Source organism: Globicephala melas, chromosome 10, assembly GCF_963455315.2.
Source record: "Globicephala melas chromosome 10, mGloMel1.2, whole genome shotgun sequence".
Classification (NCBI taxonomy): Eukaryota; Metazoa; Chordata; class Mammalia; order Artiodactyla; family Delphinidae; genus Globicephala; species Globicephala melas.
In genome coordinates, this window is record NC_083323.1 from 60,775,205 (window position 1) to 60,802,847 (window position 27,643).

At 54.4% G+C, this 27,643-nt stretch overlaps 1 protein-coding gene and 2 pseudogenes across 2 annotated transcripts; 2 read left to right on the forward strand and 1 right to left on the reverse strand.

Annotated features, from left to right (window-relative positions):
* Positions 1-1,175: 1,175 nt before the first annotated feature.
* Positions 1,176-6,533, forward strand: LOC115858781 (keratin, type II microfibrillar, component 7C-like; annotated as a pseudogene).
* A 751-nt stretch (positions 6,534-7,284) lies between these two features.
* KRT7 (keratin 7) lies at positions 7,285-20,569 on the reverse strand. 2 transcript variants are annotated; one of them, XM_030866925.3, is made up of 9 exons: positions 20,136-20,566; positions 18,485-18,696; positions 16,108-16,168; positions 14,807-14,902; positions 13,223-13,387; positions 11,982-12,107; positions 9,482-9,702; positions 7,983-8,017; positions 7,285-7,611 (listed from the first exon to the last, which is right to left on the reverse strand). In XM_030866925.3, exons 1-9 carry the CDS (start codon positions 20,463-20,465, stop codon positions 7,454-7,456), a joined length of 1,404 nt encoding a protein of 467 aa, XP_030722785.1. In that variant the 5' UTR covers positions 20,466-20,566; the 3' UTR covers positions 7,285-7,453. The 2 variants fall into 2 exon arrangements, with proteins under 2 accessions (XP_030722785.1, XP_069902608.1); XM_070046507.1 differs by lacking the exon at positions 11,982-12,107 and having other exon boundaries at positions 20,136-20,569.
* Positions 20,570-26,935: 6,366 nt separating this feature from the next.
* Positions 26,936-27,386, forward strand: LOC132598016 (thiol S-methyltransferase TMT1A pseudogene; annotated as a pseudogene).
* The last annotated feature ends 257 nt before the right edge of the window (positions 27,387-27,643 follow it).

The window sequence follows — 27,643 nt, forward strand, 5'->3', positions numbered from 1 at the left end:
CTGAACTCTGTTCCTAGCTGAGTGACTTCGGGCCATTTACTTACCCTCTCTGTGCCTCCGTTTCTATATGTCTAAAGTGAAAATGAGAAAAAGAGCATTTTTCTTTTACCTCCTAGGGTTGTTGGGAGGATTAAGGAATTTCGTATACATAAAATACTTAGTGCCTGCCACGAAATAATCACAATATTCATTTATCATCAGTAGTATTCTTTTGCAGAATACAAAGTAGAAATCCCTCCTGGGATCAGGGCCATGGGCAGCCTCTCATTACACTTATATGATCAGAGATTGCAAGCACAGAAAGAAAACCCCACGTCTTCCAGGCCATCAAGCTCCTTCACGCAGGAAACCATCCCCGCCACACTGATGAAGATATTACAAGTGCTGGTGGGAGTGGAGAGATGGCCCCTCAGCTTCACTATAGGCCAAGGCAAGTCCCTGAACATACATCTGTACAGCAGAGTGAATCTCTAAACTTCCAGTGCCGGGCCCAGGAAACTATAGCAGAAATGGAAGTGCCCATCCCCACCTCTAAGTGTGATAGAAATAAATTGATAATATTGAGAGATCAGAAGTGAGCGGTCTGAAAAGACACTGGCTCTTTTAAAAGATAGGATTAATTCCAGGTCTCCTGGCAACCAATGTGTCCCCTCCACCCTCCAATGGAATTCTGAGGACAGAGCCCTCAGAGAGTTCCAGAACATGCAACTGTTCTAACCAGCCCTCTGTGCTGTGACACCACACAGCTCAGAAGCAGGCCTTGTCTGGAGTCCAGACCGTGTGAAGACCTAGTTGTCCTAAATAGTCAATGCCCTTCCACCATCACCACCCAGCTGCCCCCACTCCCACCCCTCACCTGGCTCTTGGTGCTGTTCACCTCCACTGTCGGCCACTGGATGGCCTAGTTAAGCCTGTTCAGCTCCTCCTTGCTGTGGCGCAAGCTCTGCCTGTGTTTCTGCACCGTTATCTTTATCTCCTCACATTGTGGAGTCGGGGCAGCCAAGCATGGGAGAGGATCAGGGAGATGAGGAGAGCAGCAAGGGTACTCGACTGAGGCCAGGAAGACCGAGCATTTAACTCCTCTGGGCCTCCATCTCTCCATCTGTAAGATGGGGATGATCATCTTTCCTAACCCCAAAGGTTGCTGAGAGAATGAAATGCACTTGGCTGGCACAATGGTGGGTGAGCCACCAGGCCTGGAGATGCCAAAGGTAGCGTGAACTCAGCCACAAAGGGCAGCAACGCAGGGCGGCAGTCTGTTGAGTCTTTGAACTGAGATCACACAGGGTTGACCCCAGGAATAAGGGTAGTTAACTCTAGGAGATCAATTATCTTCCTTCGCTACATAGGATCATCGAAATGAATACAAAAGGCATTTAATAAAACTCAACAATAATTTCTAATTCTAAAAATACTTTTTAAAGGCTAAGAATATGAGGAAACTTCCCTAACTTGATGAAGGCTATTAATCAGTGACAGGAGATCCAGATTCCAGCTCCTTCCCCAAACCCAAGGCCACTCTGGGACAACACTACGGGACTACAAGGGACAAAATCAGTGGGCCTTTTCCCTTCCCGCATCCTGTCTGCACATGCCAACACACAACCAGCCGGGCACAGGGACCGACGCTCTCACGATGCCTCCACCACCTCACTGGGGCTCATGACCACCTGTAAAGTAGGCCACGTAGATGTTACTCTCTCCATTACCTTTCCTTGGCAAAAGCTGCTGCTCATCCACTGTGCAAGGCAGGGGGACCCAGAGGGACGTGAGTGACCCTGCCGGTCAATGGCTAAGCCAGGCTTCATCTTAAGTCCATGCATGTTGCTCTATACCCTGAGGGACAGATAAAGTCACACACACCCTTCAACCCAGAGAATAGGAACTGTTCACGCCAGCCCACTGCAAATTTCCTTCCAAGGCAGACGGGGTGGGGGGGGAATGGATATAAAGAGACCGCAAAACTCCATCTCCCACCAATCTCTGCAGCCCAATCTCTGCAGAGTTCTGACGGGGGTGTGGAAGCAGCCATCCTGTGAACCCAGATGGGAACGTGGTGGTCTCTGGGCTGGAAAGGGACTTGAAGGAAAGGGGGGGAGGGGGAGGGGGAGGGGGAAGGAAAGGTGCTTCAAGTGGGGGAAACGTGTGGAGCTGAGGACTTCAGGCTTATGGAGTGGGCGATGGGAGCCACAGAAGGTGCTTGAGCAGGCCAGCAGCATGGTGTATGATGCAATTTGGAAGGCCTGTCTGGCAGCAGCGTGGAAGACAGATAGGAGGCAGAGAGACTGAGGCTGGGGATTCCATTTCCACGACTAGGTAAGAAATCTGGGGTAAGACAAGACTCTAAACTGAAGGAGTAACAGGGATCAGAGAACACAAGTTGATCGGCATTTTCTTTTGTTTTATAAATTTCTCATACGTGCAAGAGTATATACAACATACGTTTAATGATTTAAATAGCAACAGTAATAAAAACAAATCCTTGTGTACCCAGCAGTACCTTCAGAGCCCCCTGTGGGACCCTTCCTGAGCACAGCATCCTCCCCCTCTGACCCCATCCAATCTCCAAGGTAACCACTATCTTGGGTTTTCGTGTTAAGCACTCCTTTGATTTTCTTTATTGTTGCATCATATGAGTATGAATCCCTAAGCAATTGTTTAGTTTTGCCTGCCTTTAAGCTTTCTATAAATAGAATTACATGTTCGCTCCTATGACTTGCTTTTCCCCCCTCAACATTCTATTTGTGAGATCCATCCATTTTGATGCATGTAGCTTTCTTTATTTTTCAGTGCTGTAGAGTATTCCAGTGTATAATTATTCTCCATTCTCCTAGGGGTATACATACGTGTGCTTTTTTTTTTTTTTGGTTATAATAAACAATGCTGCCCCGAACTTTGGGGTACATATTTGCTGGTGTACTTTGGCAAGAGGTTCTTCAGGGTACTGGCTGTCAAACTTTTTTTTATAACCACAACTCAAAATAAGGAATATATTTTATAGGGCTTCCCTGGTGGCACAGTGGTTGAGAGTCCGCCTGCCGATGCAGGGGACATGGGTTCGTGCCCCGGTCCGGGAAGATCCCACATGCCGCGGAGCGGCTGGGCCTGTGAGCCATGGCCGCTGAGCCTGCGCGTCCGGAGCCTGTGCTCTGCAACGGGAAAGGCCACAACAGTGAGAGGCCTGCATACCGCAAAAAAAAAAAAAAAACAGCCATTTACACCAGATCCTAAGTTTCACAATAGTGCAAGCTGTGCATTCTAGAGCGATCATCCTAGTGGGTACCAGAGGAAATGTCTGGAAACCCCAGGACCCCCTCCCTTACCCAGACCTGCTTCTGACCCCTTGAACTGAGTAAAGGACTTCATCAATACCATGACACCAGGCACTGGAATGAACAGCTAAAGAGGGCCCAGGGAGTGTGCCCAGCCTGATGGGGTGCCCCTCCCTGGTGGGGAGAGCTCTGTGCTGTCTCCCCAGTGAGACTCCTGTGCCACCCTCTCCCTTTAGGTTGTGGACTGCGGCTACCTGCAAAAGTCAGACCTGGAGGCCAATGCGGAGGCCCTGACCCAGGAGATCAACTTCCTGCAGCAGCTGTTTAAAGAGGTGAGGGGCCACAGAGCAGTGGGGCAGCAAGGAGGATGGTATTTGGACATTGGAAAGGACTTTCCACCACTTGGCTTCTGAAACCCCTGGTGAGGGGAGCACAGGGCAGAGTCGAGGGACCCGAGGCAGGTTTACTGTCAGAAGATGAAAAAGTATAGCTTCTTGTCTTATCTGCCAAACCCAAACAAGCTGTTGCCCTGGCAACTGTGGTGATAATTATCACAAATTGTATATTCACACATCAGGCACAAATTGTAAGTTGCTGCCTGATTTCAGAGGCCCTGACTGAAATCAGGCAGTAAGCCTCCGAGCTGGGCTCCTCTCAGCCTTGGGACGTTGGTCCTGAGGAGCACTGAGAGGTTCCAGGGTCGAAGGGGAGATGTCACCTTTGTACTGGGGCTTCAGACAGTGAGGCTGTGGAAGAAGCAAGGGCAGGGGACAGGGAAGCACCATGAGAAAGAGGGCTTCGGGGAGTGGGACTATGGTCCAGGAAGCTCTTACCACTCCCCCACTTCCCCGCAGGAGCTCCAGGTCCTCCACGCCCACATCTCAGGCACCTCAGCCATCGTCAAGATGGACAACAGCCGGGACCTGAACATGGACTGCATTGTCGCCGAGATCAAGGCTCAGTAGGATGACATGGCCAGCCGCAGCCGGGCCGAGGCTGAGTCCTGGTACCGCAGCAAGGTGAGTGGTCCAGTGCCCCCTTCCCAGAACAGGGATGCTAAAAGCTGAAAGTATTAGCAGGAGGGATGCTAAAAGGGCTTTGGCCTTTGTCTAGGTGGGATGGGTAAGGGAAGGGCAGGCAGCTCTCAGGATGGGGTGGCCGATGTGCAAACCGTGGGGCTCAATGTGATGGCATATCCTGTGTCCCATGAGCATCTGTGCTTTCCCCCAATGCGAGGAGATCAAGGCCACGGTGATCCAGCCTGGGGAGACCCTGCGCCGCACCAAGGAGGAGATCAACGAGCAGGGAGATTTAAGTCAGACACCTTGCCAAAGTGTGGGGGAAGAAGCAACGTCAAACTTCAGGCAAGTCTTCTCCACGGAGAACGCTCTCCGTCCCCGCTGAATGGGGGGGCGCGGGGGGGGGCTATGGAGGGGAACGGAATGACCAGGGCTCTCATGGTCCCAGGGGCAGAATGGGGTAGAGGAAATAGCACCAGTCTGAGAGGCAGGAAACCTGGGCTCTCCAACCAGCCCTGCCACTAGCTCACCATGTGATTTGGGGGAAGCCATTTCACCTCTCTGGCCCATTGCTCTAGATCACTGACCACACACTTAGATGTCCCCAGAGGTTAGTAAGTGAGTGAAGCAGCCTGTAGCGAAGGCACTAGGGTGTGGTGAACTGGAAAACAAAACAAACGGGCAGAGCTGATCAGAACCAACTGAGGCAGGCCCTACAGAAATGCAGGTACAGTGTGGCCGGATCCTCTGGTTTTTCAAGAGAAGCCAGGAATTTGGATTTTTACATTAAATTTCAAAAATTAAGGACACTGCCAACATTCCCCAAGAGCACTAATTTGCAACCCCTGACCTAACAAACGAGTAAGCCCCCTTCTTCCTCTGATAGTCAATGGTCAGTGGATACTTGGTCTCTGACCCTAAATCCAGAAGAAGGAGCCTTAATAACCCTCCCCTGTCCCCCAGAACTCCAAGCTGGAGGCTGCCATGCCCGAGGCGGAGCAGCAGGGCGAGGCGGCCCTTAATGATGCCTGCTGCAAGCTGGCCGGGCTGGAGGAGGCCCTGCAGAAGGCCGAGCGGGACATGGCCTGCCTGCTCAAGGAGTACCAGGAGGTGATGAACTCCAAACTGGGCCTGGACATCGAGATCGCCACCTACAGGCGCCTGCTGGAGGGCGAGGGGCAGGGGTGAGGACCACATCTGTGGGGATGATGTCTCTTCATCCTCCAAGCTGTGCTTAGAGCTAGGAGCATGTTTGCATATTATTTGCATCTAATTTTCATCATGATTACTTGGAGGAGGGAATTTGCAAGTTCTGCTCCCCCCAACTAATTTTTGACTCTTTTCTCTCCCCACAAGGTTGTTTAAGGGCATTGGTGCTGTAAATGTCTGTAAGTTATCTATACTGTGGGTTCTGAAATAAGAGCTTGGGGCTCCTGGTGGTCCGTCTTTTTCTTAAAGGGCCAAATAGTAAATATTTTAGGCTTGCGGGTCGCGCAGTCTCTGCTCAACTGCTTAGCTTGTTGTAATGTGAAAGCAGACACAGCCATAGCAATACTTCAGGAATAGGTGTGGCTGGCTTCCAATAAAGTTTTATTTACAAAGACAGGAGGCGGGGGCCGGGGTGTGGGGACGGGGGGCACAGTTTAAGACCCTGAAAGGAAGGAGGGGGTTGTGGCAGTGAATGATTATGATAACTTAAATAGCTATTTCAGCCTATAGGGAGGGCCTGGGCTGACAGTTTATAGGGGATGCTTGAGGTTAGACTACTGGAAGAAGTGCCCAGGTGTGAGGTTGTTTGAGGGGGAAGGGGGAATAGAAATAGAGGGAAGGAGCTCTGAGGAAGAGAAGAGGGGGTGGGGGGACTCTGGCCCTTAGGCAGGAGCCGCTGGTGACGACCTTGCGAGGCGACTCAGCCCCGTTCTCTCCCTTCCCCGGCCCCCCGCAGGTGTCAGCAGCTCCCGGGGCGGGGTCGTCTGCAGGGACCTCTGTGTGTCCGGCTCCCGGCCGGCGACGGGCAGCGTCTGCAGCGCCCGCTGCAGCGGGAACCTGGGGGTGAGCACCGGTGTGCTCGCCCTGCGGCCAAAGCGGTGGCGGCAGCCACCTGGTGTGGTTTGCTTGGTGGCTTCTGCTTCGTAAATACACCGCTCTGCGAGCCAGCCGTCCCTGCCTCCGGCGGCGGGTCCCAGAGCTCGGAGAGCCCCTGGGCTTGCGGTGGAAGGGCTGCAGGAACCAGCCGGCCTGACCTGCCCAATTGCTGCCTCCTCCTGCATCTCTCTCCCCGCTTGTCTCTTCACTTCCTCCAGGGAGGGAGGGCTCCTCGCCCGCAGCTCTGGCAGCTCCCCTCCATCCCCAAGAGTCTGAATGACTGGTTTCCCCCAGCCCTGGGCAAAGAGTCAACCCTGACTGTAGCCGCTCTGGAGGCTTGGACGCCTGTGGCTTCTAACGGACAGATTGGTCCCAGGGCCCCTCCAGTGTGGACCTGCTGCTGCTTCCCCTGCCTCCTAAACCCTCCCACAGTGACTGAGGTTGCGTCTCCCAGGGCACAACTTTATGCCCCGCCTGACTCCCTCTCTCTCCCAGGAAGGACTGATTTGCCAGTTGGTTGGTCCACCCCAAACCCAGGCCTAGGGCAGCTAAACGTGTGGTCTTCTCACCACTGAGGAATGTTCTCGGACAGCACAGGGCATTGGCTGGGGGAGGGAGTGGGTGCAAACGGCTCTCCCACGCCCTCAGCAGGAGAGGACTCCAGTGCCCACTTCCTGGCAGAGCCAGAACTTCCAGGGGCTTCTGGGCTTCTTCAGGAGAGGAGCTGGAATCAGGCCCAGCCCTGGGAGAGGTCAAGGCCTCACTCTGGATAAGAGTCCAGTTCCATAGAGCAGCACCCCCATGTCACCAAAGTGCTGTCCCAGTTATCAGGGCAGACCCTGCGGTCTCTCAAGCCCTCCCCTCCCCACCGCCTTCCCCGCCCAGCCTAATGAAGACAGGATACCAGGTGCTGGGCATGGGCTCACCCAAGCCTCAGAAAGCAGCTGCTTTATTGGAAGCTATTCTGACATCATTTTTCAGACTGCCTTGCAGTCTTGGGACCAGGGATGGGACCAGGGATGGAGGTCCTCTTGTGACGATGGGAGGAGAGGGTATGTGTCTCCCCACACCAGAGGCTCAGTTGCGGGTGCACCTGCCGGGGGCAAATGTGGTCCTAATGGAATAGGCCTTGGGGGCCCCAGGCCCTCCACCACTGGAGAATCTCAGGGCATCGCTGCCCATGGTTCCCCCGAAGGTCAGCTGGCTGCCAGCACCGCCCGTGGAACCGACCACAGCTGAGAGAGAAGGGAGGAGGTCTCCATCGGCGTGAGGCCCACTACCTGACGCCCCCGCCCTCCTGCCATAGCTGCCCGTCTCCCTCCTCCCACCCACCTCCCTTCCCCCCAACAGCCAGGGGCCAAACCAGAAGGAGCCTCAGACAGAGGTGAGGGCTGCTCCACACTGGCCCCACCCACCCTGTCCTCGTGCATGGCTTTCCTGGGCTGTTGAGCCTCTCTGGATGGGAGCTGCAGGCCCCTGCTGAAAGCTATTGGAGGGAAGGAGGCTCCCAGCCTCCAGAAGGCCAGGCCTTCAGGCCGATGTGCCATCCAATAGACCCAGCCTAGTCTGGACGGCATAGGCGATGGGCCCGCAGCCAAGGACTTACAGATGTTCACGGCTCCCACTCCAGCTCCGGTCATCCTGGGGCAGAGGAGACACCTGTGAGGGCTGCTCTCTCCTCAGCACTGGAGGAAGCACTCCCGCACCCCTCCGTCTAGGCCCCGAGCAGAACTGAGGTTGCTTCCTCTGTCCCCGCACATTCAGCCTTTTCACTTTGGCCCTCCTGCCTGCTGGCTACATGACCTTGGGAATGTCTCAGAGTCTCCAGTTCCTCACCTATAATGGGGCCTAACTCAGTACCAACCTCACAGTGTGGTTTGTGAGGGCTAAATAACATAAGTTACCTAAAGCCCTGGGCACACGGGAGTCTGTAAATGGTAGCTGTCCTCGTTGTTTATATAGATGACTGCCTCTCTTAACCATAAAATCCTCAAAGAAGGCTGTATTGATTCCTGCATCTCCAGTCCTTAGCATGAGGTCTGGCACACGGTAATTATTTAATATGTGTTGAAATAATTAGTGAATCGTTGACTGAGTGAACTCAGCTCCAGCCAGGACTGAGGGGGGAAGGAGGAGAGGGGGTTGTTTTAAGCAGGCTGTGGGGCTGAAACAGGTCTTACACTGGAAATTAAAAATCTATCTGAGACAGCCGGTGTTTGCTTTGTGACTCACAGTCTCACTGTCACCGAGCCCTTGGCCTTGGGAATGAGTTTACTCTGCAGGGAGGAGGAGAGGCCTCAATTTAGTGGAGGGAGTGAGGGAAGCCCAGCTGCAGCCCCAAATCCTGGCAGGGGGCAGGGCAAAGGTCAAGGGCAAGAGATGGGGACACTAGAAAGCTTCCAGGCCACTTGTCTGTTGACTGAATGAGTCAATCAAGCCATCAAGGTACTAATGAAGACCCAACTTCATGGACATAGATGTGGAGTTTTTTGTGAAGAATTCCCTGTAAGACTAACCCAACTCAGCTTCATCTCAGGCTGCAGGTGAGTATGCAAATACTTCTGGAGACAGGAGAAATTTACCTCCTCACCACGCTCAGTCAATACCACGTGACTTAGCCCTCAATTATGTGGTGAGAAGCAGCCTGTCACCATGGAAGATGCCTGGACCAGGAATCAACAGAGCTTGACCGCACACTGGCCCTGTCCCCTCAATTAATAAAACTAACCACAATTTCCCCTCTGTACACTAAGGAGTCAATAATACCTGTCTTGCTTACCTGATGTGTTCTGAGGATCAAATAAGATAAGCTTGCTAATAGACACACACACACACACACACACACACACACGCGCGCGCGCGCACGCGCAAAAGCGCTGTTATTACTTCAAATTTCTCACTGAGCTTACAGCATCTGGTCTTTCCCTCTCGAAAGTCATCTCATCAAGGGCAAAGAAGCAATCATCATCTGTACCCTCCCTGCACTTCCCACACCCAGTGCCCTGCAGAAGAGGGTGCACAGGAAATGCTTGCAAATGGATGAACGTCAAGCCCCAGGCCTCACTGAGCCCCAAAGGATCCCCTTTCCAGATTCTTTGTCTTCACCTGCTCTCCTCGCCCTCCAGCAGCTTGCGGTAGGTGGCGATCTCGATGTCCAGGGCCAGTTTGGTGCTCATGAGCTCCTGGTACTCCCGGAGCTGCCGGGCCATGTCCTGCTTGGCCTTCTGCAGGGCCTCCTCCAGGTCCACCAGCTTGGCCCGTGCATCCTTGACAGCCAGCTTCCCACTCTCCTCAGCCTCGGAGATGGCAGCCTCCAACTTGGCACGCTGTGGGGGGTAGTGGGGCTTTGAGCTGGGGGGGCAGGCCTCACCAGCCACTGCCTTCCTGCTTCCCCATGCTGCAGTGAGCATCTGGGCACCTTGCTTACGGTGGCTTCACTGGCACCTGCCTCCTCTCCCAAGCACCAGGGAATCCCAGGGGTTTCAAACATGGGTTTTGATACCCAGTGCATACCTTCCACTTCTGGCTTTGCCACTTACAAGCCATGTGATCTTGGATGAATCAACCCTTCTAAGCCAAAAGTCTCCCCTTTTCTAAACTAGCAGTCATCACAGTATGTATAGAGAGCTATTGCAAGTAACAAAATCATACAAAAGTCTTTGGCACAGTGTCTGGTATACAGTAAGCATTTAATAAATGCTATTATGATCACTATTATGAGTAAATGCTATTATGATTTACAAATGCCCACACACCTGACCCCTAGCTAGAGGAGTTCCAAGGCTATGGGATTCTAGTTTAGTCCTCAAATTTCAGGCAGCTGACCAGAACCAAAAACACCGTCAAAATAGGAACCAGTTTGGAACAGGCCCAGAACAGGGAGACTTGGAGTACAGAGACGCTGCTTGGCACCCCTAGACTCCGAGTCAACGGACCCCAGGTTTGGGCAGGGGTGGCGTGATTCAGGACGGGCGTGACCATCAGCTGCCACTTCCTGCCTGGCCTTAGTGTTCCCTCTCTCGTGGCCCGTCCCTCACTAGCCGGGCCTATTTAGTCCTGAGCCGCTTCTCGTTCAGCTCCGAGAGCCACCATCCCCATCCCCTCGCGCAGTGGTCCTCCTTCCCTCTCACAAACGCGCTCTGCCCTCAGACCCTCTCCCCTCCGAGCATGCACTCTTCCTCTCTGCACAACACCCCCAGTCCTGCCCAGGAGGCTGGCTGATGCCCTCTGCCCCCATCCACTGGTCAGTGCCCCTCCCTGTCACACTGGTGCCCCCTTGGCAAGGCCATGCCACTGCCTCTGAGCCCCCCGACGGTGATAGACACCCCAGCTCCGGGGTCTGGCTCTGCCCTGTTGGGTAAGAGGAGAACCGGATGTGGCAGAAGCTGCGGCGTTTGGGAAACCGCCATTCATTATTCTGTGCCTCCCCTCCAGGGCTGGACGCTGGCTTGCCGCACCGGTGACTCACAGCCCTGAATCTGTGCCGGGAGGCAGCTTCCACCCTCACCCTCATGTAAAAAGGCCTGCAGGGCTCCAAGGGGAGGACATTTCTGGGTAGATCACCCCCACATCCCATCCCCCGGCTCATCTGGAAAGTAGCCACCACGCATCAGCTTCCCTCCCTCCCCACTGCAGACACCTGCCCAGGCTTAGCTGCCTCGAGCACCCCCATGCCTTGGTCAGGGCTTGGGGGACCCTTCCTCATCAATACCCCCCACCCCAGCTTCACAGCACCTCCTCCCATCAGTCTGTCATCTGAGACCTGTGCCCTGACTATGTGTCAGGTGCTGGGAAGGGAGGAACAGTGAACCAGACAGACGGGGTCCCCTGCTCTTAAGGCATTTTTAATATCCCAGTGGAGGTAGGGGACAATACTTATTTATACTTAATAAGACTTACCTAATAAGTCAATACTAAATTAATAAGACAGAAAATTTCAGAGAGTGATAGGTGTTTCAGGAACCTCACACAGACTGCTGAGAGAGTGGCTGGCCATCTCTGAGAAGAGGTCTTTTGTCCTAAACCCCAGGGGCGAGAAAGGGGCAGCCATGTGCAGAGCTGGGAGAACCACATTCCAGGTAGAGGGAACACCAAGTGCAAGGGCCCTGAAGCATGAAGATGCTTGGCAAATATAAGCTCCAGGAAGCAGCAAGAGCACAGCCGGAGAGGCAGTGGTGAGGAGTGAGGTCAGCAGGTGGGGCGGGGCCTTGGGAGCCATAGTGAGGGACTCTGCTGACCTCCGGCCCGCCACCCCCTTCCCCCCTGCCCCCAGGCACACATCGCACCCAGAGCTAGGTGCAAGGAGAGGGCTCAGTACCAATGTGGTAACGAATGGTGGTTCTAGTCTAGCCAGCCAGCTCGAGGCTCTTTCCACAAGCTCCATGCCCAGCTAGGACTCCTGTTCTCCCTTCGGTCAAGCAGGACCTGGCCAAGAACATTTCGTCCTAGAGAGCTCGCAGGTGGGCCCGAGAGACCTGAGCCGCACCAGCCTGGTCCCCAGAGCAGCAGGGGTGACCCCCTCACCCCCAGCCTCCTGCTGCTCATCCTGGGCAGGGTCCCAGCTGGCTGCCCTTCACATGCCCCAAGGAGGAGGGCTGGCGCCCACCTGGTTCTTGTTGCTGTCGATCTCAGCCTGCAGCCTCTGGACGGCCCGGTTCAGCTCCGCGATCTCACTCCGGCTACGCCGGAGGTCGTCCCCATGCTTCCCAGCCTGGGCCTGGAGGGTCTCAAACTGGAGGGACCACACAGGAGAGTATGGCAAGGGTGGACCGTGATTACAGGTGACTTGTCTTCTCCCGACCCAAGGAAGGCCTCAGGTTCTGAGTGACAAGCCCTCCCAGCTTGTCTTCCCAGGGAGGGACAGTCTGACTCCCAGCAAACTTTGCCCAATACCAGGAGGCCAGACTCCCGGACAGTGGGGTGGGGGAGGGGTTCAGTTTCCTCCCAGCCAGGACGGGGCGGGGGGTGGGCGGACAAGAATGGCCCACCAGGCCCATTCCACTGATCTCGGGGCTCTGCCCATTCCCATTATGTCCTAACACTGGAGAATCACTGGAAGTCTGAGATCCTCACCTATTAACCCCTTTGTCAGCACCACCCATTTTACAGACGAGGTGAATAAGTCCCAGAGAACAGAAGGCACTGGCCCAGTGTCACACAGTAAGTCCTTATTGGCGTACATGTGTCCTCACATACACCATGGATGACTCCCTGTCTCTGAAGAGACATTGCTCTATGCTGCTTTTAAACCCTCAGGCTCCCTCCCCCAGATCACTGGTTTCCCCCGCACACCCCCTCCCCACCCATTCCCTCGGCACTGCACTGTCAGCTGCCCTGCCCACACCCAGTGCATATAACGATTAAACCTGCTCTGGAGCCCTTGGACCCGGGATCTGGTCCCTGCTCTTCTATCTGCTAGCTGTGCAGAGCTAGACAAATCGCTTAACCTCTCCATGCCTCAGTTTCTTCATCTGTAAAAGGGGGATAACACTAGTGCCTACCTAACAGGGCTGTTCTGTGAGCTATATGAGTCAATACAGATAAAACCTTTGAAACTTTGCCTAGCATGGTGCTTACTTGCCAGATTTAGCTATAATAATTATTAATCCATGTCCATTTCCTCTGCCCTCTCCCCCCACATCAGGCTGGAATCTTGCCCTGGGCAAGGACCTAGCCTTCTCCTCCTCTCATTCCCAGGACACTGGAGACCACCACAGGTTTAATCCCTGGTGCCTGTCAGCACAGTGGGACCCAGGCCCCAAAGGCTTGAGACAGGGTGAGGAGTAAGGGAAGCCGCCACGGAGGACTCTGCCAGGAAGAGAAAATATGCCTCCAGCGGCCACACACCTTGGTCTGGTACCAGGCCTCAGCCTCAGCCCGGCTGCGGTTGGCGATCTCCTCATACTGGGCCTTGACCTCGGCAATGATGCCGTCCATGTCCAGGGAGCGGCTGTTGTCCATGGACAGGACCACAGACGTGTCTGAGACCTTGGACTGCAGCTCTTTCAACTCCTGTAGGGACCAGACAGAACATCAGGACTTGGGGCATGACCCATCCCTGTCCCCATGCCCATCCTGGGATTCCCCGCACACTAGGGAAAGAAAAAGGGAGAAGAGGCCAGAGTGGGATTGAGTCACCAGGTAGCCAGGGGGCACAGACCCAGCACCCACTAAACAGCTCCATCAGCCCTGGCTCCCAGAAAAGCCCATTAGCACCTTCTGAAATCAAGAGTCTGGCAGGATCACAAACAAGTGACAGAGTGTGGTGAGGTGCTGCGAGGTGCTACTGGAGTTGAGCTCTGTTGTGAAGGGAATCACTAGGGGGTGGGTAGAATAAGTCATGTATTACGCACACTCTGCAGCCTTTAACACCGCTGATACAGCCATATTTACGGACAGGGAACTATATCTGTGGTATACTGTTACATGAAAAAAGGTATGATTCTATTTTATTAAATATATGTATTTCTATATCTCTATGTGTGTATATGCAGAGAAGAAGTCTGAAAAGGTAGGTATCAAGATGATAAGAGTAGGTGTAGGAAACTTGTTTTCAATTTATGCTTTACTTAATTTTCTAGATTTTCTGCAATGAGTATGTATTTCATAATGAGAGGAAAATAATTATATATACATGTATAGACATACACACACACATATATATAACATGTGATAGACATATGAAGGCCCACACTGAGGCCAGAAGTACCCAAAGTCAGCCTCAAGGATCCAGCCCCTGAAATTAACATATGTGGAAATTCTCTCGGAGACGCTAATGGAGGCTGGATGTTCAGGTAAAGACCAGACTGAAGGGAAATGAGAACCGGTCTGTAATTTGCCTCACGTTTTCCTATGTCCCAGACTAGCCAGATGATCAACCACCCTATCTTCTGCCTAAGGCCAGAGACTCACACAGATGGGATGAAGAGGTTTTTAAATCCCCTTGAGGGAAAGGAACCAGAAGCCCAGGGCAGGGCAAGCTGAGCAGGAGGGGAGATGGGAGGGGCAGGCAGAGAGGGTGGCTGAGTGGTGGGTATAAACCCTCAGGCACTCCAGTCTCTCCTGACTCAGGCTCCCCTGTCAGCCCACCCAGTCCACCTGTGAACCCTGTCACGGCCCGGATCCCTCAACATCCTCCTGGTTTCTTCCAGCCCCTCCCAATCCCCCTTCCTGACAAATGACCATCCCACATCTCTGGAAGGCCAGTTTTGACTGACTCCACCCTGGTGCCCCAGCTCCTACTGAGCTCCTCACCCACCCTGGATTCCTGAATCCAGAAAGAATAACAAGCAGGGGTCTTTATTCAGGGGTCAACTCCCCTACATGCACCCAACACACACCCCAGCTGACCCAGAGGCAGGGGGTGGACCAGATAGCCCCCTGGCTAGGACATGCAGGTTGTGGCATATCTCCCACCCCTGAGGTCCTCACCTCCTCATAGAGGGTCCTGAGGAAGTTGATCTCATCCTTCAGGGTGTCCACCTTAGCCTCCAACTCCACCTTGTTCATGTAGGTGACATCCACATCCTGGGAGAGGTGGTGGTGAGAAGGGGTAGAGGGACACCATGTCCTCAGTTCACGAAACACTTAGCAGGCGTGGGAGCAAGCCAGTACTGTCCAACCCCCAGGACCAATCACCGCTCCCCTACCAAGAAACATACAGCTCCTCCAGGCTGCCTGACACGCCCACGGTGGGAAGTTCCCTCCACTGGACCCATCCAGGCTCGAGGAGAACATCGTCTCCACGCACCCCCAGGACTGGAGGTGCCTACGCAGCGCTGATAGCCCACAGCAGCCTGGAGCCCCAAACCTAGCGCTTTACCAGTTCCTAAAGGCCTTAGTGGTTTAGACACACCCCCGGCTCTGCCACCTACTAGCTACGTGACCTTGAGCAAATCACCTCAACTTTATGGGCCCCAGCTTCTCATCAGTCAACGGGAGAGCATGAAATCATTCAGACTCCAGGACAGCGCTCCCAGGGATGGCAAATCCCTAGCCTAAATATGTAGCTAGCAGCATGGGTGATATGAGGCAGGGGGGCAACAGATAACACTGCAAGTCTGGTCCCCTGAGAGCCATCCTTTGCTGTGGTTAAGCTCCTGTGGAAAGGGCTCCTTTCCACTCATCCCTGAATCTCCAAGGGCCCAGCACTCCAGGGCAGGTTACACTTCTGTGGATGCGCCTGGAACAGTGAGTGAGTGTGTTTTGAATCAGATTAAGTCAATCCCCTCTAAGATATTCCTAAGGCCTTCTGACCTTACTTGCACACCTCCAGGGACAGGGAGTTCACTTTGCCTCAAGGCACCCCATCCCATTCATTCAGCAAATATTTCAGGCATGCCATGTGCCACCCTCATCTGTAATTCAATGTTCTGACTGATAGAGCACTTCCTTATTTGGGGTTGAAATCATCCCTTCTAACCTCCATCCTGTAGTCAAAATTCTAACCCCTCCAAAAGCCCAGAAACAAGTGTAGTGACTCGCCAGACACACCTACACACAAATACACACACACAGACATGCAGACACATGTGTGCACATACGTACACGAAGCAGGCTTATAAATGGCCGGCTTCAATACCTCACCTTCTCCAAGCCCATCGCTCTCTTCTTATAGACCCAGCCAGACCCTGACCACAGGTCACTACTGGCTGCTCAGGTGAGAGGCATGTGGTCCCCTGTCCCCTGTGCTTCCTACAATGCCACCCACCCTACCTGTCTGACCCCCTCACCTTCTTCAGCACTACAAACTCATTCTCAGCAGCCGTGTGACGGTTAATTTCGTCTTCATACCTGCAGTAAAGGAGGGGAGCACGGTGTTGCTGCAGCTCTGCCTCCATCCCCCCAAATCCAGGTGTGAAAGTCTGCCGTGCATCTCCTTTACCCCTCCTTAATGACACATCTGAAAACACAGGTGTCAGCTACGAAACAAAATGTCCCTGACTCTTCCATACAGCTGTTCCTAGGGCTTTGAGTCTTGGCAGGCGTGGGGGTGAGGGAGCAGGGAACATACGTGGATCAAAGGACAAAGGCTGCATATACTGGGAGTGAGAAGACGAATAGCAGCCTTGCTTCTGGACCACTCTGTACAGGGCCTGCCCTGTTATGTGCTTCCCATGCATTCTCTCAGTTAATCCCTACAACAATCCTGTAACAATGGTGCTATGATTCTCAGGGAAAGGAACAGAGGCACAGAGAGGCTGAGTACTCTGTCCAGTCACCAAGCCGCTAAGTGGCAAAGCCCGGACTTGAAGCCTGGCCATCTGACGCCTGAGCTCACACCTTAACCTGCTTAACCCCACCTGCTGAGGGTGAAGAAGGGGCCCGAAGAGGAGGAACCTTGTGGACTCAGGAAGGAGGAAGAACCAGCCCCCAACTAGGTGACAAGCCCCCATCGCTACTCCCAGAGTACCCCCCTCCATCCTCTTTCTCCCAAGGAGCCAGCCCCCTGCCCGTAGGAGGATGCCGGCAAAGCAGGGCACAGAGCAAGAGGGCAGGTGGGCCTGACCCAGTATTTACTTGAGGATTCAAAATAGGTGTCAGAGGGCTTCCCTGGTGGCGCAGTGGTTGAGAGTCCGCCTGCCGATGCAGGGGACATGGGTTCGTGCCCCGGTCCGGGAAGATCCCACATGCCGCAGAGCGGCTGGGCCCGTGAGCCATGGCCGCTGAGCCTGCGCGTCCAGAGCCTGTGCTCCGCAACGGGAGAGGCCACGGCAGTGAGAGGCCCATGTACCGCAAAAAAAAAATAGGTGTCAGAAACAGAAAGCCAGCAGTGTCCACGAGCTTCTGGAGAACAGCAGGAACAATGTGGGGCAACTTTAGTGGGGAGCAGGATACTCAGGCAGGCAGAGGCCCTCCAGGAGCCCAGACCCCCAACGTCCCACTCCCCCAGGGCCTCTAGAATAGTTAGGAAAATATCTGCGAGGCCGTCTCTCCACCCCTGCTGCGCCACTGGGCCCAGAGGATGTACAGATAGGAGCTCCCCGGGCAGCTGCACTCAGGACCCCTTCCGGTTCCTCCTTCAGCCCCAGCCTGGAGCTCAGCCTGGCTCCCCAGCGAAGTGCCCTGTGGGTTCTGGGCTGGGGGAGTACGTGTGCACACATGCACACCTGACAGCAGGGGCTCGCGGGCTGTCCCAGGCCTTCCCTGTCCTGCACCCGTCTGCTTCCACCTGCCTTCCACCTGCTGTGGGATTCATCCTGTTGACTGTTGCCCTAGGGAAGTTGGGGGTGGGGATGGGGGATGGGAATGGAGAGACACTCCCTGCAGAGGCCTTTGTTTGTTCTACGTCCAGTCAAAGGCAGTGTCCCTGCTCCGGCTTAGTCATACACCCGCCCCCAGGCAGAGCACAGAACTCACTCATTACCCCGAGTGCCCACTGGGCAGGGATGCCCGGCCCAGCCTCTGGCTTTGGTTTCTATTCAATGTGAACAGAGTTCAGCAGGCACCTCAAAGGCCTGTCCTCAAGACCCAGCCTTCCCGGCCTCCAGCCTCCCACTCCCTGCCCCTCCTCACAGCCTCCTTTCTGGTTCCTGCCCTGGCCGCACCCACCCGCAGCCTCCGCAGCCCCTTCCATCGCTCACGATGATCATGCTCTCTGCTTCTTTCCTTCCCAGCTTGGTTCCAGGTCTCCTCCTGGGAGTCAGGGGCCCGAAAACAAGCCCCAGCTCTCCCAATGACCTACTATGCGATTTTGAACAAGCCCCTGAAACTTTCTGGACTCTAATTCCTCATGGGAACAAAACAGAGTTGTTCTAGAATAATCTGAGGGCCATGCAAGTTCTGAAGCACATCATCTCTTGCCCTGCCCTTTCCTGGGCCTTGGTAAGGCTTCTGAAGGGAGCAGTGCAGATCAGGGCTGGGCTGAGATATTTCACTGGGAGTAAGTCAGAAGACAGGACCAGAGCGACTTGGAAACGGCCCCCAGAGACAAATAGGAGAGAGGGGAAGCAGGGAACGTGTTAATCAAGGTCTTCCCTTCTGGGAGTTGTTGTACTGAGCAGCTGTACCCCCTGACCCCTGACCCAGAGAGGATTTGCAGAGGGTGAGCTGAGAGGGGCACATGGGCCCAGGGCATGGATCCCGGCAGGCCGTACTGCGGGGCAGTACTTGTTCTTGAAGTCTTCCATGACGTCCTGCATGTTCCGAAGCTCCACCTCCAGGCGGCCCCCGTCCAGCTGCAGGGCCTCAAGCTGCTTCCGCAGGCCAGCAGTCTGGGCCTCAAAGATGCCCGGGAGGCAGCTCCTCTTGGTCAACTTCTGCTCCTGCAGCAGTGCCCACTTGGTCTCCAGCAATTTGTTCTGCTGCTCCAGAAACCGCACCTAGAAGGGGCGGGAGGAGGAAACTCAGGAGAGGCAGACCGTGCCACCCACAGTGCGGTTGAGAGGGTCTCCAGCCATCCAGCAGAATCCACGCTCGCACTGGCTCTTCCCCCAACCTGGGCCCCTAGCCCTTGGCTCTCTCCTCCAGGAAGCCCACCCTGAACAAGCCTCTCCTCCAGGACTCTCTGTCTCAACTGTCTCAGAGTGTGTCCAGGGCTCAGGTCACTGATATGTGCCAGTGCTGTGCTCTAGAGTCTCCTCCCTCCTCTGCTTCCCCTCGCATCACAGGCGATGGCCTCCATCTCCCTGTCTGAAGGGCTGCCCACTTCCTGTCTGTGTCCTGAGCCCGACTCGGGCCCCCTCCCTTCAGGCTGGGACCTCATCCCTTCCTCTCTCAGTATCCTCTCTCCCCTTCCCTCTTTCTCCCACAAGGCTTCAGGACAGGACGCTATAATCAAGCCAATGTAAAATGAGTCCCTAAGGAGCACCAGAATGACTGGTGTGGGAAGCAGGCCTCCTCAAAACCAGCAACTCAGGCAGCAGGACCTGGGGGCTGCAGCCGAGCCTCAGCAGGGGGAACCTGGGCCTGGGGCTTCCTGCGGAGGCTGTCCCAGAACTTGAAGGATGTGTACAGTCTGAAGGGTGAAGGAGAGGAGGACATGGGGCACCAGGGAAGCAGAGAGGCACACGAAGGCAGGAAAGAGAAAGCCTGCTCTATGCCCAGGGAGGAGGCCCTGGCCAGAGGGGCCCAGGGGGCTAGCCCTTAGTTCTTGGGTCCAGCCCCACAAGTGCGCTCTCCCCACCTCTATGCTCCACCCCTTTGGGACATAAGAGGAAAAACACCTCTTAAATGGCCCTTCCCTGTGACCCTCAGTGCCCCCAGATGAGCTCTCTCCAAGGGCAAGTATAACCTCACCTCCTACCACCCAAAGGAGGATGGAGGATCAGCTAGGTGGGGCCGATGGGACCAGGAGCCTGCCTCCCTCCAGCCCTTTATTTCCAGCATCTGCTAGATAATAAGTGGGGCGGGAGGGGAGAATCTCACCCTGCCCCATCTCTGACTCCACACAGCCCCCTCTCAGAGAAGGGGGCCCAGAGAAAGAAGTCCTGGCCTTGGCGTCTGGAGCTCCCAACCTGACTCGGATGACAAAAGCTGCCCAAGAACCCCAGCGACTCACAGGCACAGCTCACCAGGGCAACCGGACAGACCCACGCACACATTCCCGGAGGAAAAAGCAGGGAGATTTGGGTAGCTACCTGCAAGAGAGGGCTTGGAGGCCGAGGGGGACAAAAATAGCTACAGGATTCATGGAGAGGGTACAGTCCCAGATATCGGCGGAAAGAGAGCAGGCAGCAGCCCTCCCAGCCCCTGGCCCACGTGCGCTGCGGGGCGGCTGCTGGGGCCTGAATCCTGGCTTGGGGCAGCGCGGGCCGCTCACCTTGTCGATGAAGGAGGCGAACTTGTTGTTCAGGATCTTGATCTGCTCGCGCTCCTCCTGGCGCACCTGCTGGATGGAGGGGTCGATGTTCACCTGCAGCGGGGTCAGCAGGCTCTGGTTGATGGTGACCTCGCGGATGCCGGCGCCCACTGGGCCCCCGTAGGATGAGCGCGCGGCCACTCGCGGCCGCGAGGCGCCAAGGCCGTAGAGGCTGCTGCTGCTGCCGCCGAAGCCGCCGGGGCGCACCGAGTTCAGGCGCACCTGGGTGCCGCGCCCCGGGAAGGCGGAGGAGCGCGAGCTGAAGACCTGGGAGCTGAAGTGGATGGACATGCTGGCTGGGCCGGGCTGGACCGAGCGGCGGGGGACAGGGGGCCGAATTCGCTGACCTCCGGGCGACTTGGCCGCTTTTATCCTCTAGGCGCGGGCGGATAGGCTTACACACGTAGGGGCGGGGCTGGCCGCCGGCCACCTTTCTCTGCCCGCCAGCTCCTCTCGGGGCCGCGCTTCCGCCATCGCGCCGTCCACCCCTCCGAGGCCCAGGCTTTTGGTCCAAGCCTGTACCGTCCAGAGTGGGGAGGAGGGCCGTAGAGGCTCAGACCCCTTGATGCAGGCGGACGCAGAGAGCCGTGAAAGACAGCGGTCCCAGTCGATCTGCAACGGGCTCAGTCAGGGAAGGCTCCCTGGAGGAGGCTTGGGGATGGAGTGAAGAAGATCCAGATTCCTGAGACAAGAGCAGAAAGATCAAGCGGTAAAAGATTGGGGGAAGGGGTAGTCAAAACGCTCTAGCCCAGGAGTCAGCCCCCAGTCCCCTCCCCAAGCTACTGAGAGCCAGAAAGGCGTTCCCCGACAGCCTCCGTCCCAAGTCCAGCTCCTCCTTGAGAGAGCTCAGCTCCTGAGTAAGTTGACCCCAAGGTGGGCCTGGGTGAACTGGTTTCCCTGGCCACGTGTCCCCACGCCTCCTCTGCATACAGAGACCAGGCCAAGTGGGGCATGACCCCACTCTCGCCCCTCTCCTCCGCACTCCAGTAGAGACATCTTCTGGTGGTGGTTACTCTGGGCCTGCACTTGCCCCCGCCCCAGATCACGTTCCTGTCCACTTAGTTTATTTGTCCCTGGAGAGGAAGGGGACACCTGTGTGTATTTGAGACACTTTGTGTGAATGTCTGTACACTTTTGTGTGTACGCACCTGCCCTGGGCTTGGCTGTGTGCACACCCTAGGCATGTGTGTTTACATATGTGTCTGCATGTTTGTGAATGTACTTATACAAGTGGGCTTCTATGTTCAGGTGGGGGGCAGGGGGATAGGTGTGTCTGTGAATACACGCTTGCACGCCTTTGTACGAATGTCTGTGCAACGTGCTTGTATTTGCCCTCAGACACTCCTCCCCATTCCCCACCCCTGCCACTTGCCTGTTTAAACGTCCCCAGCTCTCGTCATCTCCCCCACCTGAAGCCACCACCAAACAATTCCCAGCAGTTTCAAACCCAGCCCAAGATGGGGATAAATGTGCTGTTAGCTCTGCTAGAGGGGCAGCCTGAGGAGCCTTTGGAAAAGACAGCCGACAGGACTGTTGTCACCCTTAGTCCACCTCTAGTCCCGCCCAGTGAGCTGGCCAGGTTGTCACTTCAGACCAAGCCCTTGGGGCTTGAGTGGAGGAGGCTGGGGATGGAATGCCCTTCCTGGTTTCCATTTCAGTTAGACAAGGAGGACTAACGCACAGAAGCCCCTTCTCAGGGATCACAGTGGAGACCCAGGCCCCTTCCCCTCCCTCTCTTCCATATTGGTGTTGGGACAGCTCAGGCCAGAGGCTGAGGGATGCCCAAGGAGACCTTTCAGTGTGTCTGCTGCAGGGTGTGTGTGTGTGAGAGAGAGAGGGAGAGAGAAAGAGAGAGACACACACACACCACATCACACACATGAACACATACATATATGCATACATAAACACTCCCACACATTCATACACATACACACCATATCACTTACACACACACACACCACATCACTCACATGAACACCTACACACATATATACCACATCACACACACACACACACTCATACACTCCAAAGTCCTTACCCTTCAGCGCTCATCCTCTTTTCCCCACTACCTCCTACCCCAGCCCCCTAGCCCTCCACCCCCTAAACCCACCCAAGTTCCACAGCTGCCCCCCCCCAACCTGGATCTGCCCTCTGGAGGCTATGCCCTGCCCGTGCCAGGAATCCCTCCCTTCCCCGCCACCCCATTGCTTCCCTAGAGCCTGGCCTGGGAACTCTGGCAGGGCAATGTTGGTGACCCTGAATAAGTCGCTGCCCCACCCTGGGCCACAGCTTCTTCACCAGAGACGAAATCCTCAGGTTCGTGGGGAGAGGGAGCTGGGAGGACACTACAAAGGGGAAATGGTCTGTGGGCTTTTCAGGCCCAGGATGCAGCCTCGCCTCCGGCCACATTTCCCCATTCCAGACCCACCCAGGATCCGCCCATCGCCTCCCCATCCCCTCCCCCAAGCGTTCCTGGTGGCTCCAGCCCTCACCAGTCTCTTCCTGTCTCTCCATTCCTAGGCCAACGCCATGAGCCCACTGGGTGCCAGGCTGCCCACAGAAACGCCCTCTGGAGGGCTTCACGAGGAGTGTCAACACCAAGAGGCCGAGGATCAAATTCCTGCCCCACAAGACTGCCCCGTCCATTGGTTCATCTAAACCCACCGGCCCATGCCTCTGCTGGCCTCACAGAGACCCTGTTAGGAGATTCCGGGCATAATCTTGAGCTGAATTCATTTCCAAAGCCTTTCGCAGTTGTCCTTCCGTAATCCAGAGGCTCGCTTCCATCTCTGTAGTGTTCTGTCACACAGACACACACACACACACACACACACACACCCGCCATGCACATCACTTGTCCTCCCACTGCCCGCCTGGCCTCCCCTGCACCTCTGGACCCAGCTGTGAACAAACAAGCAGCCCAAGTTCCGCAGCCCTGCTTGGTGTCACTAAACCTGTCCAGATACCACGGTCCTGCAGCCCTCAAAGCTGGAAGTGGCTGGTCCTCTCTGGAGAGGTGGGGGAGACATTCTTTCTGGCTCCATTACTCGTTGTCCAACCCCTCAAAACACCTCCTCAAATTCCTAAAGTATAAAATATTTAAGGCATAATGTGTTTTCATTGTCTTGGAATTCCAGTGATTGCAATCATAACAAAAGCCATGTAATATTTTCTCATGGAATGTAATATCTTAAAAATAAAGTCAAGGGGGCTTCCCTGGTGGCGCAGTGGTTGAGAGTCCGCCTGCCGATGCAGGGGACACGGGTTCGTGCCCCGGTCCGGGAAGATCCCACATGCCGCGGAGCGGCTGGGCCCGTGAGCCATGGCCGCTGAGCCTGCGTGTCCGGAGCCTGTGCTCCGCAATGGGAGAGGCCACAGCAGTGAGAGGCCCGCGTACCGCAAAAAAATTAAAAAAAAATAAAGTCAAATGCCAAAACACATATATGACAGCCAACAGGCTTTCCAGAAGAGACAAATCCATAAGGAAAAGACAACGCAGCAGAAAAGTGGGCAACAGACGTGGATATTATCAGCCAATGCTTATAGAGTACTTACCTAGCATGTGCCTGGCCCTGTTCTAAGCACTTCGCATAGTGTATGTTATTATCTCATTTTAAGAAGAAATTGAAACACAACGAATTTAAGGAAATGGCCCGTGGTCACACAGCTAGTACGTAGAAAAGCCGGATTTGAAACTTGGCAGTTTGAACTACTAGGTAACTTATTAAAAAAGAAAAGAAAGAAACAAAATCAAATAGTGAATATGAAAAAAAATACTCCATTCAAATTAAAGAAATGCCACAGAATAGCAATAAAAAGCCATGTGCACCTGTCAGATTATCAAAGACTAGTTTGCTAACAGTGCTGGAAAGTGTGCGGGTAACAGAGCGTTCTGTCCTTTGTGCGCGGGGTCATCTATTGGCGCACCTTCGTTAGAGGCCAAGTTGGCAGTAGCTATCAAAATTAAAGACATTTGCCTTTACCTCAATAAACAAAACAAATAAAATGAATACACTTGTCCTTGATCAAGTACATTCACTGCCAGGAGCTTATCCTACAGATGTTCTCACCAAAAGTGCACACATACATGTGGTCTGTACCTCCATTATTTTATACTAGAGAAAAACAGGAAACAGCATAAATGCCCATCAGTGGGATGTGATTCAATGCATTGGGCTACATACATTCAGAGGAATGCTATCTATTGAAAAAAAAAGCCTTTATATACTGATTGAAATTTTACCATTGTATATTGATTGTACAAAATCACTGTAATTTTTAAAATGTCCCAGGAGGCTCATGCTATACCACGTCCATCCCCTCCCCTGTGGCTGGTCCCTGCGGGCCCCACAGTCACCTCCTAATACCCTGGCCACTCCCTCACTCTCACCAGGGACTCTGGCACCTGGTCCTGTGTGATCCTCTTCACCCTGGCACCCTCATCTCAGGCACGTGACCCACTCAGCATCTTAGCCTGATCATTCCTTAGCTCCTCAGTTCCAGTGACTTTCACGTTCATCCTTCTTCTCTTGTCTTTGCCCTTGTCCCCGCTCTAGACCCTAAACTGGTTCGTCTCTGAAGTTTCAAACTCTGATCTCACACCACGGTACCATTCAAAACTCTCTCACTTTCAGCCGTTGGGTTCTTCAGCCACACCAGCTCGTCCAGTCCTGAACCCAATCATTCCATTTTCTAACCCCCCTACCCTCCTTCACACTTTCTTTCCAGCTTGGACTCCTTGTACCCCTCCTTCTCTGGCCCCTACCCTTCAGTCTCCTACACCTGGATAGACCCCCAGCCCTGTTTAGCCTAAATGCTGACCTTCTCTGCTCTAAACAGCAATGCCTCGTGAAGAAAACCATATCTTCAAGATCCGGTGTCACCACTGACTCACAGTCCCCAGGCTCACCTGCATCCTCTTTGCTACTAAAGGCTTCTCTCTGCCTTCGGTCAGCAATTTCTCCCAGTCCCCCTGGTTGCTGCTGCAAAGTTTCTTTACTCTCTTCCTATCGCCAACCCTGTACCCTACACCCTCGTTCTCAGCAATAGATCATAGCCTTCTTCTTCACTGAGAAAATCAAAGCCCTCTGGTTAAAAACTCTCTTACCATATATACGGGAATAAAGACACAGACCTATTAGAGAATGGACTTGAGGATGTGGGGGGGGGGAAGGGTAAGCTGTGACAAAGAGAGAGAGTGGCATGGACATATATACACTACCAAACGTAAAATAGATAGCTAGTGGGAAGTAGCCGCATAGCACAGGGAGATCAGCTCTGTGCTTCGTGACCACCTAGAGGGGTGGGATAGGGAGGGTGGGAGGGAGGGAGATGCAAGAGGGAAGAGATATGGGAACATATGTATATGTATAACTGATTCACTTTGTTATAAAGCAGAAACTAACACACCATTGTAAAGCAATTATACTACAATAAAGATGTAAAAAAAAAAGGAACTCTCTTACCTTCTTTCCCCCACCTGAACTTACCTCCGCACCCATCTTTTCTCTCTGCCTCTGAGGACAGATTGTGTCTCCACCTGCGCCCTGGATGCCAGCGTCCTGCACCTCCTCAAATACAGGCTTCCATTCCGTGGCCACCACTCCCTAGTACAGTCACCCTCTCCTTCTCCCCTGTCCCTCCCCTCCCTCTGACGGCCTTCCATTTGTCTGCATGCACGTTCATTGGCGCTGTAGGGGTAGAAGCCGAATGTCAGTGGGCTGAGGTCTGAATGAGGTAAGGACGCGGAAACTGTGAGTGCTGAACACAGTTTCTAACGGAGCCTGGCAGTAAGAGGAAGCGAGACGGGAAATTAGCTTGAAAGGAAAGAAAACTCAAGGAAAGGATTATTGTAGGATAAGAGACTTGAGCAGGCAGATTGGCAGAGGAGAAGGAGAAGGGCCGCAAAGAGAGATGTTAAGTATGAGAGGGGGGCGGAGCTAATTAAGGGAGCGGGGCGGGTGGAGGTGGAAGATGGATTTAAGAGTGGGCTGCGCGGTATCCAGCCCTGGCGTAGAGGACAAACGCCCTCGTCTATGGCAGGAATCGGATAAGGGTGGACAAGGATCTAGATATTCCAAGGTGTGGGCAGAGCAGGCTAGTTCAGAGACGTTTCTAGACTCTAAGAGAATGGCTATTTCTGCTTCCAGAACATTCTGTGGGGCTCTTCTCACCAAATGCTCTACCCAATCATCTTATGCACGCACTTTCTCTGATCTCAGTCCGCGTGACAGTGACTCTCCCTGAAGGAGATCAGCAGTCTCCAAGGAAAGCAGGCAGCTCCAGGTGAAAGGTGGGGACTCTGACTCGCTGCGCTTCCCAGCCACACGACCTTGCAGCTACCTTCTGTGAGACTCAGTTCCTCCTTCTGTAAAATGGGGGATTAAGAGTGTCTGTCTCATGAGTCCTTTCAAGCATTGAAGAAGATAATGTGGAAAATGTACTCAAGGGCTCAGTAAGCGGGAGTTGGAGCACCTGCCCGTGGCGGTTCCTACCGTGTCTTTTCTGGTAGGAGCCCAAGGAGGTTGAGACTTGAGACAGCACTCCCCTTGATGTGTCCTTCATTTGACGACTCGGTGCTACTGGGGGGCTTACAGGGTGTTCCATTCCCCGAGGGGGCGGCGCCACCCCCCACCCCGCTCCCATTCCTCCATCCCCCGTCCCCATGGCTCTCTTTCCTGCACGCTGCCCCTGGCAGTCCTCACCCACCCTCTCTTTCTTTCCGTCTGCATCCTGGCATTTCCCACGTACCTGCTGGACTTCCTGGGCTTGCGGAACCGGATATGCAAAAAATCGCTCCCCTACTTCTTGGCAAGGTTTACTGTGATGTACAACGAACAGATGGCGAGCAAGAAGCAGGCGCTCTTCAGCAATCTACAGGAGTTCGCAGGCCCCTCCGGGAAGCTCTCCCTGCTGGAGCTGGGCTGTGGCACAGGGCCCAACTTCAAGTTCTACCCGCCTGGATGCCGGGTGACCTGCATTGATCCCAACCCCAACTTTGAGAAGTTCTTGATCAAGAGCATTGCTGAGAACCGACACCTGCAGTTTGAGCGCTTCCTGGTGGCTGCCGGGGAGGACTTGCACCAGGTGGCCAACGACTCCATGGATGTGGTGGTCTGCACACTGGTCCTGTGCTCCGTGAAGAACCAGGAGCAGATCCTCCAGGACGTGTGCAGAGTGTGGAGGCCGGTGAGTGCGGGGCGTGAGTAGGGAGAGACCACCTTCACTGCGTGTTAAGCCGCTAGAGCATCGGGCTGCATAGACGCCTGTGGGCTTCAGGTACGGCTCCCATGGGCCTTAGACAAGCCACTTCATTCATTCCTTTGATCATTGATCTATTCAACAGACATTTAAAGAATGCTGACTCTGTAGCAGCACTGTCTTTCCAGGGTGAGAAATGAGCCTCAGAGAGGTTAAATGACTCGCACAAAGACAGATGGCTCATAAAAATGGCAGAGACACAACAA